Source organism: Parasteatoda tepidariorum, chromosome 5 (genome assembly GCF_982258835.1).
Source record: "Parasteatoda tepidariorum strain Cologne lab strain chromosome 5, Ptep-v5.0, whole genome shotgun sequence".
NCBI classification, from domain to species: domain Eukaryota; kingdom Metazoa; phylum Arthropoda; class Arachnida; order Araneae; family Theridiidae; genus Parasteatoda; species Parasteatoda tepidariorum.
This window is the reverse complement of record NC_141759.1, coordinates 64175938-64192805: the sequence shown is the minus strand read 5'-3', so window position 1 is coordinate 64192805 and position 16868 is coordinate 64175938. Positions and strand designations below refer to the sequence as shown.

The 16868-nt window shown below is 29.1% G+C and overlaps 1 protein-coding gene across 5 annotated transcripts in view; it reads left to right on the top strand.

Annotated features, from left to right (window-relative positions):
- The window catches only part of LOC107438937 (fatty-acid amide hydrolase 2), a 75438-nt gene extending 64545 nt beyond the window's left edge, over positions 1–10893 (top strand). For all 5 annotated transcript variants that reach the window (XM_087164109.1, XM_043053438.3, XM_043053437.3 and 2 more), the window contains exons 6-8: positions 5686–5846; positions 8169–8261; positions 9186–10893. In XM_087164109.1, the coding sequence (XP_087020235.1) occupies positions 5686–5846; positions 8169–8261; positions 9186–9773 (842 nt within the window). In that variant the 3' untranslated portion in view covers positions 9774–10893. The remainder of the gene's footprint in view (positions 1–5685; positions 5847–8168; positions 8262–9185) is intronic.
- Positions 10894–16868: the final 5975 nt, after the last annotated feature.

Sequence of the window (16868 nt, the reverse complement as noted above, 5' to 3'; positions counted from 1 at the left end):
AATTTATAATTCGTTATAGTAAACTATAAAAATTGGTTTATGATTATATCATAATATCGAAACTTAAGACCAATGCTATCAAAAAGATATCAAACTGTAAGAAAAAAGCATGTCAGATTACTCTCTGAATACTTTACAAAGGTATTAAGCCTTTTTGTTAAGTAATAACTTACTTCATTCTTGGAGTATTTACCATAAATTTAAATAGAGTATTACAACAAATTTTTCCTCCTTTAACTATCCTGCCTAATTTTATATGTAGTCCACTCATTATTTTTCAAACAATTGTTACTTTTCTATCTCATCAAATGCGTGGTTATCCTATTTTAGGGCGACAGTTTTAAATTTTCTTAAGCCTTCTGTATATTACACTATAATAGGTCTACAGGACCTTCAAAAGTCGTATCACCTATTGGTAACTGGCCTAGTATAAATTTTAAGCAGCATTTCATATTAATGCATCTGACATTCCGTTAAAGGTCCTGTCTGCTGGTTTTAGCATTACCAGCTGGAATTAAGTAAGGAACAAATTTTCAAAAAAATTATTACTCGTTAAGGTAATTGGCAAAAGGATAGTTGGCAAAAGATAGTTGGCAAAAAATTATTACTCGGTCCGTCAAATGTCAACTAGTTTTGACATCATTAGTAGGAAACAAATCAAGCAAAAATGTTTGAAAATTACTTAATGGATCCACCAGTCCGTTAAATATCGTGCCAGGTAGTTTTGACATTACCAGTTGAAAGCAAGTCTTGTACAAATTTAGTAAATTATTACCTGTTAATGGGTGCACCAACACATCAACTGTCATTTAGACGTAACCAGCTGCAAACTAAACCACTGAGATGACATTAGACGCAAAAAGAGCACTGTGAAAAACATGTCAAAAGCAATTACATATCAGCAAAAATTAGAAATACGATTTTTAGCAGAAAGACTCTCATTGCTAATTACTTACACAAGTTGGTAGCTAGGACAATTTAAAAAATTAATCCTTTTGTACGCGTGCCAACTATCTTCATGAAACTCATCAGCGGGAAATATCTTACTTCAATATTTATAAATCAGATTTATTAATGCCCTGAGGTTGATGAGACAGTGCAAAAAATCAAATGTATTCATCAACAAAATAGATTTTTACAAAATGTATATTTTTATATGTTTTTGAACTTTTTCGCCTGGACATCAATAAGACACTTTTAAACAAAATAAAATTATTTAAAATTTTATTACTATTTATTCATTTATATTTAGTTTTACGTCACTATACACAAAATTATATTTAGCATCTCCCAGTTTACAAAAGACACTTAACCCTTTTTCTGTCATGAAACATGAAAGAAGTCGATAAGTTATTGATATGTATTTTTATTTCTGCATTATTAAAAAGAATATGCTTATCTCCAACAAAATACATCTCGGAAGTGCTACGTCAGCCAATGAAAAGCGTTGAAAAGATATGATGTATGTCTAAATCATTTGACATGATCATCATTAAATAATGACTATCTGAATTACTTTGACTGTCATCAACATAAAAAGTTATGCAATTTGCCTTTAAATCATTTATTTATCTTCTAGTTAATGGTGATAAATATTATCTGTGATCCTATCTTGATATCTGTGATCCTAGGAAAAAGCATAGTTAGAGCTGCCTCTTTAGCAAAAATTTGCAATTTTTTGCCTCTAGTTGGGTTTACATATCACGTATTGCCAAATGAAATGACGCCAGAAAAAACATAGTGAACATAAAAACAATAATCCGAATCAAACACATTTCATATCAAAATAAAATAAATAAATTACAAAAATGGAAAGGCAATGTAATATGCACTCTCAAAAAAAAGAAGGAAAGAAACATTGAAATACATAATTTAAGGATTTCTGTGCGTGTTTCCATAAATAAAACAACATTGTTCATCCTGGTGACGAATTTGGTATTATTCAAGTGCCTAAGTATAGTCTAACCACATCTTTATCTTTTCTTCTGAATATTATTCCCTAGTTTGATTGCGGCTCTCTTTTGATTATTGTTCAAATATAAAGGCTTAAGATGAAAAGCAATGCTTCCTGGTTATTATACAATTGGTTATAATACAATAGTATTAAGCAATCGTGTAATGTGATCCTATTATGCAACATATTACGTTAAACCAACTTAGTAACCATTTAACAATTAAAGGTAAATAAGCTGTATTTACATTCTAATAACTTTCATTTTAATAATAAATTTTATGTAGAACTGTGTCCTGTCAACTTACGTAACCAAACCAATAACTCCAAATCATGTATTTGAAATTTCAAAAAAAATCTTATTAATTAACGATTTACCTTAGTGCTAAATAATCTCTCTGGTGAAAAATATTTAGTGTGTTTTTACAACAGCCAAAAAATAAGAATGTAAGAAAAAAGTTTAGGGTAGAAGTTGAAATGGTATTCGAGCGAAATAATTAAGTTTAAATTTTATCTTAACAAATCAAAAGCTCAATCTGTGGAAGGAAACCTGTATTAAGTAATATAAAGAATAATTTTGGATCTTTAAGAGATTGGTAGCACAAGCTAACATTGGTTGAAGCCTTCTAATACCCAATGTGTGGCTCTTCACAATATGTAGCATTATATGAAAAACTTAGTAAGAAAACTTCAAGATTTCAGTGAGCGTAAAAAAAATCCTTATAGAATGCTAACATACATACATCTTCATCACTTTTACCATTATCAACAAAACATTTTTTTCTGAATGAAAAATTTGAAGAAATAAATTAGCGCTTTCTGATCGCATTTTGTTGATACTTATATTCTATACTTAAAGTTCTCTTTAGTTAGAAGTATGAATTCATTCGACATTCAGCCAACTATCAGTCGTTTGGAACATTCCAGTTTGCCAATGGAAACAATAAACACATCCATGCTGTTATAGACAAGCAAGTGATCAGTTGAAAAAGATGTAAATCGTACCTGACTCCATTTTTGTAATCTTCGCGATACAAAGCTTTTAAGTCTAATGTTGTCATCGTTTTTCTGATCTCCTCTGATTTGAATTGCTCTCTCTGCTTTTTTCAGTAGAAAAATGGAAGCTCATAAATTTTTTGTTAATAACTTGAATTGAGCCATGGTGGCTCAGGGGATAGAGCTTTCGCCTTCCAATCAGGTGAACCAGGTTCGAATACCTGTGAGGGCTGGTCAGTAACAATTCCGCATCCAGCTCGCGCCGACCACAGAGCTGACGCAAAATATCCCCAATGGTAGACGGATCATGGGTTAGAGTTCTTTTGCCGTCAAGTTATCCGTAAGAGTTTCTCGTCGTTTTCCTCTTCGTGTAACGCAAATGCGAGTTAGTTCCATCAAAAAGTCCTCCACGAAGGCAAATTTCTCCCAATACTTGATCCAGAAGTTCCGTTGTCTTCTAGATTGGGTTCAAAATTACAAGGCTACGTAGTTGAATATCAGTAATCGTAATCCAAACCTCTGTGGGGCTAACATTGCAACGAGGGAAACCATAGATTATTTGGGATTTAGATTGCATTATCAGCTTTCCTGGTTGCCTCACCTTGACTTTATCTATAGCAAAGTTACTAAATTTCAAGCTAAACTAAATAGAATCTCTGGGGTCGACTGGGGGATTGGCCCTGATGTTCGGAAACTCATCTACCTAAACAGCACTCAGAAACTTATCTTATATGGAGCAGAAATTTGGTTTTCCCAACAGGTAAGAATCATCAATAGATTGAAAAAAATGGAAAGAACTTCTTTACTATCTATCACTAAGGCATACAAGACTGCATCTACTGACTCTCTCCAAGTACTTGCTGGAACAATTCCTCTGGATATGGCAGTAAACATAGAAGCTCAACTTAATAATATTTTTCAACATGAAGAAGAACATATAATCTATAAACCAATACCTACACCTTATATTTATCATCCGGCTGAAGAAATTTTACTTAAATATCAACTGCATTTACCTACTAAAAAAGGACTAGAGTTATTTACAGATGGATCAAAAATTTTAGTTAACAATGAATTTAAGACAGGATGCGCTTTCGTGGCCTATCTGGAGGGAGAACCTGTTGAAAGAAAAACCTTTCGCATCTCTGATCACGTTTCCGTGTTTAAGGCTGAATTATGGGCCATTCTCCAGTCGATTCGTTGGATTAAAGAACAAAGAATTACAGACAATATCTCAATTTATACGGATTCCCTGTCTAGCCTGCAAGCTTTGGAAAGCAGCAACTCTAAAGAGTATTTAGTCCACTTAATAAAACAAGAATTCACAAACAATATCGCTTTACATTGGATAAAAGCACATGCATGCCATAAGGGCAACGAAGAAGCTGATATGTTAGCCAAATTAGCCTGTGAGAGATCAACGGTCGACCTGTTTGAAGATCCTAGCAGGCGGACTGCAAGAAAAACTTTGGAACGCGAAAAATTGATTGAATGGCAGGAGAGATGGAGTGACAGCTTCACAAAGGGAAGGCACACATTCGAGCTCCTCCCGAAAGTTCAAATGAGGAAAATCATGGGGAATTTCTTTTTAAATCAATTCCTAACTAATCACGGCTGTCATGGACAACATCAAGCCAGGTTTTTTGGGGGAACTCAGCTGTGCAGTACCTGTCAGCTTGTTGAGGATTGGGAACATATTTTAATCCAGTGTACAAATTTTAAGCACATTAGAGAGAAATTTTTTCATTCAAGAACCACCTACGAGTTTATAAAGCAGCATTTGTCAAACCCTAAAATAAAAAAAGAAATTGAGGAAATAATAAGAAAATTGTTTAGTAACAAGGCACCTCCCTGAATCCTGATGGCCTTTTGCTGCCTCTTGTTAGGAAAAATACACCTAAATCACGGCTTATTAATTTACCTGTTATGGTTTGATTATTACTTGAATTTTCTCTTAAAATGTTTTTTTTTGGAGCTTTAGTCTCATGCTTTGTCAATCTCTGCCCCTATGTGATTCCTCATTTTGAAAATTTTAATCACTTGTGTTCCTAGAGTTTTTATATATGGTATATATATGTCCTTTCTGTTTAAAAAAAATAACAATAATAATTACTGGAATTTGATAACTTTAGTACTGTTGTGCCAGCCATAATTATATTCTGAGTTACAAACATCCTATATTTTTCATGTGAAATTGTTTCCTTTTATTAACTTTGCACCCCTACTGAAGATGCGACATCAATATCTCTTCTAATTGTTACTGTTTATTTTCTTTGTAATGTTAGTTTCCTTAGTTTATTTCTAAGTAGCACCGTTTTCTGGATTTCATATTTAATATTCCACCTATTTGTTAAAACTCTAATTTGAAAATTTTGAATATGTTTGCGCATGTAATTGAACTGTTACGCTCACTTCGAACTTTCGGAGTGCCCCCGGATGCCCCCTTACGGGGGCGGGACGGGCTTAAGCTTGTTATCAGTAATCGTAATCCCAAAAAAATAGGTTGGCTGTTCAACGACGGTTATAAAATAAAATAAGTCGAATTGAACCATCATTTAAAATAGCCTTCAATTAATGTTCGGAGGATGGTAAAATATCATATAGCCATGCCAATTTTGGTAAGCATATATTATCAAGTATAAAACGATTGGTTGTTTTCAAATTGAGAAATAACATGTTATTTTGCCAATAACTTTAAATACAGTATCTCTCACAGTATTTTATCTGTTTCTTTTCAGCTGTTATTTCTAACTATGGAAGTTTTCCTGATGATCCAGAGGAAGACGCTAAAGTTGATGATTTTGTAAGCACTGGTCCTATGTGCAGATATGCACAAGATCTCCCTCTGCTTACGCGAGTACTGTCTGGCTACGATAAAAGAGTTCAGTGGGATAAAAAAGTAAGTCGGTTAGTCTTGTTTTGAATATTGCAACCTTTACTTTTCCTGAATCTGCTTTATACACCGAAGAGCCATTACGACCACCCTCCATCTAAACATTTATACCTAATGTCAGTATATACTTAATATTCAATGGATGGTGTTTTCTACTGAAGTGTTGTTTTATCGCTTTAATACAAGATAGACTTGTTCAGAAGGAAGGTTAGCAAATATTTATTCACCGTAGATGTTCTATTTTTCATCCAGACTGTTGCCATCCAACATATAATAAATAATTTATAATCATCTTACTTAATCGATTCATTATCGATTAAGAATAATACTACACTACTCTAGGGAACGCTGCAAGCTCTATACCGCCTATACTTCCGGGTTACTGTTTCCGGTGTATTTTAAAGCTATTTAGCTCACAACGTGATCATTGAGTTTTGAGATTCTTGCAAACGTGATATTTGATTACTTATTACTTGTGTTTGCAATGCTGAAGATGCTAACACTAACGTAATATGGTGCACAGCTTGCAATAAGAACAAACAGTACACGCAAATGAAAAGAGGCCAAATCAGGGCTGCCAAAAAAGCGAGTTATTCAAAATCTAGCAACCATGTCACCTTTTTTAACAATATATCTATTAATAACTGAAGCAAATTTTCACTTCAAACTCACCAGAATTACTTAATAACATTAATATCTTATGAAATACGGCATATTTGAGCTCAGAAATTATCTAATTTACTTCTTTTATTGAAAACAAAATTATCCGTTTGAAAATATCACTTCATAGAATAAGCTGTAGTAAGCAGTTGCCAACTTTCTAACCGGAACTAGAGCAGGTATTGAGCTCGAGATTGTTATTATTTACATTTATATTGAAAACACCATCCATAGTTACTCGCATGTCACAGCTTGGCTGCTACCAACCTGGTAACTATGTTTTTTGTCTGGGTAAGCAATGAAACTAGAAAACCAAACATTATTTCTTAGCCATTTTCACTATGAGTTTTTTTGAATCACTAGGAATTTTGTTTTAAGACAGTGGAAACCTCGTCTTCTTATATGAGGCAATCAATGCATTGTCTTGGAACTTGGCAGCATAAGTAAACCCTCAATTTTTTAGAAATTTATTATCCAAGCATGCTCAGTCAATTATTTCTTCTCAACAGAGATGAGTTGTCCAAAAATATAAACTAAAACCATGGACTATTACTTTATTTACATTATTAAATTTTCATAAATATTCGTTCTCTTTAAATTCCGAAACTATTATTTTTACACAAATAAAGTACAAAAATCACTATATGTGGAACATTTAGCATTTCTATTTCTGTCATGAAAATCCAGATAAATTAAATTATTCCTGGTTCAGACATCTTGGAAAGTAATAATAAATCAAAGTAATTTTCAAACAGTATCACTCCTGTAAATACATGAAGTTTTAGATGGTATGTGTTTAATGAATGTATTTTGGAAGAAAAATATTTTTTAATTTATATGGAAGAGATTAGGAAGTATAAGCGAACAAAACAAAGGCAATTTATAATGTATTTTGAATTTTATTTATGCTTCTAATTCTTCATACAGTAAAACTTAAATCCATCTGAAATTAAATGCCTAAATTTTTTTTATTGCTTACCATAATGGCATCCCATTAAGCATTTTTTACCTTCACTCAATATTAAAGCTTTTTTCATTATACTGTTTTTTTCGATAGCCATTTAAATCAAGGTAATAAATTTACAGTAGATATAGTTGCGCTATGTAATTTTATAGTTTGAAATCAAAGAAGTGGTTCATAGATTATTTTTAAGAATACTCATTCGTATAGCAAGTGGTACACTCAACATATGAACACTATACTTAAACTAGCACACTGAATGATTTCGGGTTTCGTTATTTCTGGCCTAGTCTATAATAATCTTATTTTAAAATCATTTTATTTTACTTAGCTCATTTCACACTTGTATGCAAATAATATTCTATATATTATTCATTCAAAATTTCATTATTTCATTCTTTGCTTATGCAAGTTTAGTTTTGTCGCTATCCTAGCAAAAATGTGAAATTTTAGTTATTGTATACTTTAGTAAACCATAACATTTTGATTCAAAAATATTTTATTTTTAGCATTTTTAATAAATTGAATTATTAGTGCAATAAATATTTATAAGAATTGGATGTTTTTATTTCTGGTTATGTTTCTTTTTCCTAAAATAATTTATTAAGAACGCAAATAGTTTTTCGTCATTTGAAAGAATAAGTTAGGAGCAAATATATTCTTTTGTATTGTTTTATAACGCATTAATTTATTTTAAAAAATTTTAGGTGAACTTCAGCAACCTGAAAATTTACTACATGGAAAACATACCTGGCATACTAAATTCTTCTATTCCTTCTATAGCAGAGAAAGTTCGAATGGTTTGTATTATTTATCAATATAAAGCCAAACTTATTAGATGTATTTCATTTACTTTATTATAACACTAATTGTTACATAGTAGAAAATTTCGGATCAACTCACAATATTAAGTAACCCGCACTTTGAGTTCATCATCCTCAAAATCAATTTTTACAGTAATTTTTATTGTTGTATCTATATAATTAGAATGATTTAGTGGTTTTACTGTAATTATTGCTGTAAAAATTACGGTATATCAAATTTTTTGTCTCGTAACATGTTCAGGTAAAAATGGATTTTACAGTAAGGAGTACCGTCACCGATACTTCTTAGCGTAATTTAATAAGGATTTTTTTTTTACAGTGTAATCGACAATGTATATTTAAACAGTGTAGTCGACAAGGAGTATTTAATAGATCGATTTAGACACAAATCTATTTTCCGAAAAACAATTTGGAAAGATTTTTTTGCATTTGAGATGTAACTTTCTTTGCTATGATTATTTTAGTTAACTATAAATTAAAGTTCGTTGGATATTTTAATGCATTTAAATTCCTTCAATGCCTAAAAAATTACGTAAGAGAGATAGCTAAAAAGGCTGTTATATATGAGGGGTATATCTTTCAAAGTAAAGAATTTTATTTAAAAGTAGTTATGTTCGACTAAATTGTGTGGTTGTATTTATATTTAGTATTAACTATTTTGAATTACTAAATTGTAAAAAATATTTTCTGAAATAAGTCTGACATTATTGATCTATCATTTCTGAAGTTCTAAAGTTAAAAAGGAACAAAGGGGAGGAAAAACAAAAAATATATAGATAAATAGAATATTTTACAAATGCATAAAAGTTTAAGCCATCTTAGTATTTTAATATATAATTAAATTTGAAAAAAAACCTAACAATGTAGTAGATTAATTTTTATATTTCTTTTATTTCCTAGGCTGCGAAACACTTTGAAATAACGTACGACGTAACACCCATTCCCTTGAAGATGGACGAATTGGAATACGCATTTCCAATTTGGGAATGCAAATTGCTGGAGAGGGACGTCGCCCCATTCAAAGACTGCCTTGCCGGTGAAAGCGGCAAAATCAACCTCTGGTGGGAACTTTTCAAAAGCATCTTCCGACTCTCCGATCACACGTGGCCGGCCATCTACTTCGCCATGGTTGACAGAAGGACCAAAGATGCCTTTTACTACAAATGCTTACAGAAATACCAAGAATTGGAGAAGAAATTCCAGGAAATCTTCAGCGAAGATGCTATTCTCCTAATACCGACTCATCCAGAACCACCTCCTCATTATCTCATGACCATTCCCAAGTACCCCAATATTGCCTACACTTGTATATTCAGTATTTTAGGTTTTCCTAGTTCGCAGATACCCACTGGATTTTATAATGGAGTACCAATTGGTATCCAAGCTGTTAGTGGACATTTCAAAGACCAATTGACTCTTGCCACAGCTGTTGAGTTGGATAAAGTATTTGGTGGCTGGAAAAGTCCATGTCCAGTTATAGCTTCATAAATATCCACTCAAACTTCGTTGAGTTTATAGAACTTATCAATTAAATTGTTTGTTTTCAATAGTGTTAAATCCTCATTTTTATCATTATTATTGAAATCAAGAACGTTATACATCCATATGTGAAATATAGCTAATAAAACTATGTTTAAAAATATTTATCTTAATGGCAATGTATAAAAACTAGAAAACGCAACATTATGGAAAGGAGCTATATGGTTCTTTAAGATTGAGAAATATTTATTACATCTAATTTTAGTAAAAAATAACAATCGCATACTTTTGGAATAATATTTTTAGCTAACTGCAATAATGTTTTCAACAATAATATGTTTTATTTAAAAATTGCTTCGTATGTATGCATCATGAAATAATGACTTGTTTTAATAGCTGATTCAATTTGTGGAAATTAGTAACTCTAAATCTGATTACTGAAAGATAAGTTAAAAGCAACATTGCTTAGGTAAACTCGATGTATACATTTCGTTTTAATCAAAATTTTTGGGATTTGAACTCACTAACTTCTAGCTACAGAACTTTTAGAATTAAAAATATATTCATTCAAATTTAGGTAATTATCATTAATTAAAATAAAAACGGATGTACAAAATTTTTCATAATAACACATAAATATATTTTTTCAATACTGACAAGAAGCAATTCATTTCCTTATTATATTAAATGTCTTGCCGTGCAAGTATTTTCATGTGGAGTTATTATTTTTCAATGGTGCTAAGGTTGCTAAGTTTGGTAACACTGTTTTTAAATTCTTTGCTACTGTAAATGATTTATATCTTAGCAAATGAGAACAGAACATTTCGACGAATACCAAGGATTAATTTACATTTCCTACGCTATTCTACACGGTCAAATTAAACTATTGCGAAACACAATTTCAAAAATGATAAAACTATAAATATTTTATAAGCATAGCGTAAAAAAAACAAATGGAAGAATTTCTTCAGCATTATTTACTATAAAATTATATTAAAACTTGCTGCATGAAAACATGCACAAAAATACACCCACTTTTAAAAATGTTTGTTTTTCTTTCATTTTTTAATTTGTATGACTTGTGAATTTGTGTTGTAATGTAACGTAATAAACATTAATTTCATCAAAATACCATTTCATATAACTTGTATTTTTCTCATTGTATTTGAATTACGAACTATCTATTTCTCTTTTTATACAGGTCAATCTTTTTTAATTGACTGTTACTTGAGACATTGATAATATACCAATTAAGCATAATTAGCTTTCTGTCTAAAATATAAATAAGAGTTTGTATTTTTTCTATTGGATGACTTCAATTAGACTAACCGATTTTTAAAAAAAAATTGTAGCAGAAAAAGATATAAATAAAATTCTGATCGCACATTCAAGCAACAAGGCATGAACTATTCTTCCCCGAGCTCCTGATTTTTGTTCAAAATTTTTTCCATGGAGAATACTGCTTATAAGAAGCTTATAAATTAAAGAAAAATAATTTTAATTAAACATTTTAATATGTCACATTAATATATGTGATTACAGTGGACGATGGATGTTTTGAAAATGCTGTGATATGATTCTCATTTAATTGATGATTTCAATTATTCTCTTTTCATTTAATTTCAAAAACTTTTGAAAAATAAATTTTAGATTTTATGCACACTTTTCAGGAAAAAAAATTTTCAATTTTAATTTTGAAAAAAAAATTCAAAGACTTACACCAAATGACGATGAAAACAAAACAAAATATAGATATTTAAATTCAAATTGGTCTCTCTTGCTAATCCCCATGATTGCTTTGATGAGTAACAGATAAAATAATCGAAAATCAAGCCTAAAACCTTTTTAACCAAAAATTTTATTCTATTATCACCTATCGAGCTCCGTAAAGGACATTGGGATAAAATTAAAACCAAATCATTTTTCTCAGCTATTTGAACTTCATTCACAACTCCTTTTTTTTTTAATTTAATTTTTGATTACAATGAAAACTAGCTAAAAAAATTCGGTCAAAGAATTTAAATAGCAATATGGCAAAAACCAGTTGACAGTTGAGAGCTTTTTTACCATTAATTTTTTTCATTCGTATTTGTTGATACACACACTTTCTCATAAATATATATTATAAAAATAAAAGGAACTTAATCAAAAACTAAATGTAAACTATTTAAATTTTAATAATTGTAAATTAAATTTTTTATTCCAAAATGTTATAAAATAAAGTGATGCCACAGAATTTCTTTTTAATATAATAAAGGTACATCTTATTTAGTTTTAAGTTGTAATTTCGAAATAGATTGTAATTTTAAGTTTAAATAAAAATATGGAAAAAGAGCTGGAATAATGTAATAAGTTAAATATAATTGTATAATTGTTAAAAATAGTTGAAGATATTTTTAAGAAACGTAGATTAAATATCTCTGTTATCAAAAAAATAAAAAAATACCATTGAATAAGAGACAATTAAGTAGTTTACACAAGTAACTTCCATTTAACTTTTATTAATTTTGAGTTGATGACAGCCAAATATTTCCAGATAATCTCATTATATGCTTTCTTTTTTTTGGACTGAATGTATTGGCAATAATGAGAAACGACGATTTTAGCCTATTGCCATTTTATGTTACATAAAGAAACTTATAAACACGCATACAGGAATGCAATATTTAATACAGTGCTACGTGTCAGAGCTGTACTCAGAAATGTACACATCTTTCCAAATCGATGACTTTTAACAAGAGTTAAAAAATTGTATACAAACGATTTGAATAATATTCAACGTAACATATGAGGCTGGAGTGGCAATTTGACAAACTTGTGATGTATTGTGAAAATATAAAAAAGCTAAGGGAAAAGATAGTATAAATTAACCTTAACAATTAACAAATATTTAACAAGGATTGCAACAACAACGATAATTTATTTTGTGATATTTTACACATTTAAATTGAGCATTGACATTCTATGTATCATAATACTTATGATATAATAAATTTAGTGCATTTAAGAAATGTAATAAAAATGTTAATGTTTAATAATTAATGTTTCTTTTTCAAGAAAACAGTTTTGTATTAAAAAGTAAATTGAAGAAAAATTTTGAGAAATAGTCTAAGTATTTAAATGGATTTTGATTCGCTTTTTTCAGACTTTCAAATTGCAATAAAACTACATTTAGTATACTTACTTCTTTAAGCATTAATTTTCTTATAGAATGTTTTAGCCTTCACAATAATAAGAGGAAAGGGAACAGAAAAAATGAAAAATTTGAAAGGAAACGTGTTCTTTGATTTTATCAAAACGTTTCAGGTTTCAAAGGAAATAAATTTTCCAATATTTCGAATAACTATAAATAAATAAATAAATTTCAAAAAACTATTTTTTGGAAATTTCAATCAATTTCTAAGAAATAGTTATTCGAATCATATTAAACATTACATGCAATCAATTTTATCAAATTTAACTCCTAAGGGAAAATTCCTACGCTTGATCAAGTATGAAAAAGAAATTAGTTTCCCAAAACAATAATAGGTGACGCCACTATAATTTGGAAGTCAAAATATAATTCAGTGTTTAAAACCATCAAAAGATAACACAAGTACTTAAGTATCAGTACTAATTCAATTTAGTTACTGATAGAAAACTAAATTGAAATAACTTGACTACATATCCCCCCCCCCTTTTGTATATATTTTCTTCGCCTTTTTTTTCTCCTTTTTTTTAAGATCTCTTATTTTGTTTCTTTTCTCTTCTGTCTTTTTATTTTTTTAAAAAAATATCTCAGAAAAATATTAAATTTTGAATCGATAACAATTTTTCTAGTCTATAAATTAAGTCACACAAAACATACAACTTAACATACATAATTGCATAGAAACAAATTGTAAATTTTACGAACATAATTACATTAATCAATTTTAAACTGAAAGAAATTAACCTAAATATTGAAAATGCATCTCAGATTCAAAATGTTAGAATAATTAAAAAATTGGACATTAAAAATATTCTTATTTTCTATTATTTATTTTTAAGTATTTAAATTTAATTAAAAGGCTACATATTCCGTATTATTTGCAAACATTAAAAATCAAAATATAGTATAATTCGACAATTCATTTTTGAAAAAAATCAAAATATTAGAATAAAACTTCATTAGGTCCAAACATTTAGAATGGTTCATCATAAACACTACAATTTAGTTATAAATTAAGAAAAAAAAGTTGCTTAATATTTTACATTATTGCCTTTAACTTCGAACACTGCATATAAACAATCTTGTATGGAACAAGCAATCTTTTTTTACCCAATATATTTTCAAGTGAGTTCAGATCTGGTGAAATAGCTGGCCACGGTATCACTATAAAATTGCGTTGCTCTAATCAGACACGTAATTCATTTTGATGTATGAAGTGAGGCTAAATATTGGGAAAATTAAAACTGTGAAAACGTCAACCAGAGATGACAGTCAACTGAAAACTTAGTTAAAAAAAATCTTTTAGGAGAGTACGATATTTGCATCAAAAAATGGAAAGAAAAATGATGGAATTAATGCTTCTAAATTGACAACATTAAGACATCTTCAAATTTAAGTTTCAATCGTGTGTTCCAGAAACAAAACCACTTACGACTGTAAAACAAAAGCTTGTAAGAATAAGATGGTGAAAATTAAGATTTTTATGGAGTTGCAAAACTATATTTAGAGCCGAGAGTATGTTCTGCGTGCCTTATGGTAGTCAAAACGTTCGAGTTTGGTGGATGAAATAATAATAGAGAGATTACATCAAAAATTTATTAAAAAGAGCTTGAAATGTGCGTTTGTTTGCAGCTAGTGAGATAGTGTTAAGTTACATTAGCATAAACGGACCTGAAAAGGTAAAAGTTGTTTCAGATATCAAGATTTATCAAGATATTCTCGAGCGCTGCATGATTGTTTGAGGACAATTTTATTTTCAAACAAGATTTATCTGCACCTTGACCAAAATCAACTAAAGTCTGACAGGAGTAACGCAGAATTATTGGGCAACCGCAGAATTATATGGCTAACTAATACACCAGATTTTTACCAAATTTAATTTTTTTTTAAATAGTAAAGAAAGAACTAGGAGAAATTGTTCCTACAAACAAAACTGGGCTATTTGAGAGCATTAAGTCTACTTGGACTAATGAAGACAGCAACAAAAAAAAAGATTTTTTTATTTTTTGGAAGATTGTTTATACGCAGACATCAATGCTAAAGGTGATGTTGCAAAATATTAAGTGATTTTTTTCTTCATTTGTATATGTATTTAAGTGTTTATTATGAAATATTCTAATATTTTGGACCACATGAAATTTTATTCTAATATTTAAATTTTTTTCAAGAAAAATAAATTGTCGAATTAATTAATGTTTCATTTTTATTTTTTAATGCTTAAAAATAGTGTGAAATATGTGGATTTGACTCGCTAAATTTTTAATTTAATTTAAGCAAAAAACAAAAATGTATAAAGTAAGATAATTTTTAGAGTGGAACTTCTTAATTGTCCTAATATTTTAAATAAGAGCTTTACTTAATGTTTTAATATAAAAAAGACACACATTTTCTAAAACTGAGTAATTTTAAATTGCAAATCCAAAGTTTAAAGAGGAAAAAATAAGTAAGTTTCTCAAAAAATGAAAATTTAAAACTCAAAATTTTTATTTTTCTATTTTATTCCCGAGAAAAAAATTTTACTGTATCTATTAAGAAATTGGAATTGACTCTATTAAAAATTATTTTCGATTTAAAAATTGTTTACAAGTTATTCCTTATTTCTTTTCTTTCAACCAAATTTTAAATTATCTGTTGACTAGTGCATTTTTATAAAATAGGTGAAAGAATGTTTGTATTTGCACTATTACGATAAATAATGAAAAGAGCAAACATTAAAAATATAGTATCAAAAGAGTACAAAATTTTAAATTTTCTTCTCATAATTTAACTCTTATTCAAAGAAACAAATGATACCCAAGACGGCAAAAGCGGTTATTCAGGTTCTCATTGGTTATTCAGGTATATTTTCAGAAGAAAAAAATTCGAGTTATAAATTCGAAAACTTTTACGCTCATAGTCTATTAGAACGCAAACTATTATTCACATTTTAGCACATAGAAATTGGATCATTAGATTAAAAATTATTTCCGTTATGTTCCGTTTTTAGTTTTAGGGATTGAATACACAAACGCAATAACTTAAATTAATTATTTCATTTATTTTATTAGCAAAGTCATTGCTTAACAAAGTTGGGAAAGTTATTCCAATTTCTCGTGTAAACTTTTTTTTCATCTTCTATTTTAAAACAAATTACATAAGAAAAATAATAAATAAATAAAGATATTAACCAAAATAGTAAAATAGCAGAACATCTGTATATTTTATCTGTAAATTTACCGATTCAAGCTAAACAGAAATATTTTATTAAAAGGAAATAATAATAATTATTATTTGAAACATTAACAAAGCTTATATCATTTCCAATTTTCATTTTTCCATTTTACGGTTAGTACACACCTTGAAATAGGAGGAAAAAAAACAGTCTCAACAAAAATTAACAACTCTTAACTAATTCATTTAGAATTAATAGTGAAACTTATTCGTTCCAAAATTATCAGCTTCTTTTAATATTTCTTTGATCTGGCTGTTGATCTCAGTGCACCGTTTTTCTATCAATGCTTCTGTTAGCTGGATATTTTTAGAACTCTTACAACTCATTCCCCCTTGAAAAACTTTTCCTATATTACACATTTTTTAACAAGCACAAAACTTAATATGTTTACATTTCAAACTTCAATGGTGAACTAAATTTTTTATTCATTAATTGATTTTTTTTCTTTGCTTTTTTCCTCCCAAGCAACATAGAATATTAGTATATATCGACCATAAAAGCCTGTTAATCCCAAAAATGTTTTTTTTCGTGCACTACCTTTGATGGGGATAATCTTTTTCTTGTATCATAGTACTCAAAGTTAAAAGAGCAAATGGTAGAAACCTGATTCCAAACAGGTTCCAATTGGTTAAGATCCGTTTGATAGTTCTATGAAACATTTCTACAAGGTTTGACTGTGGGTGGCGAACTGAACTGAACTATG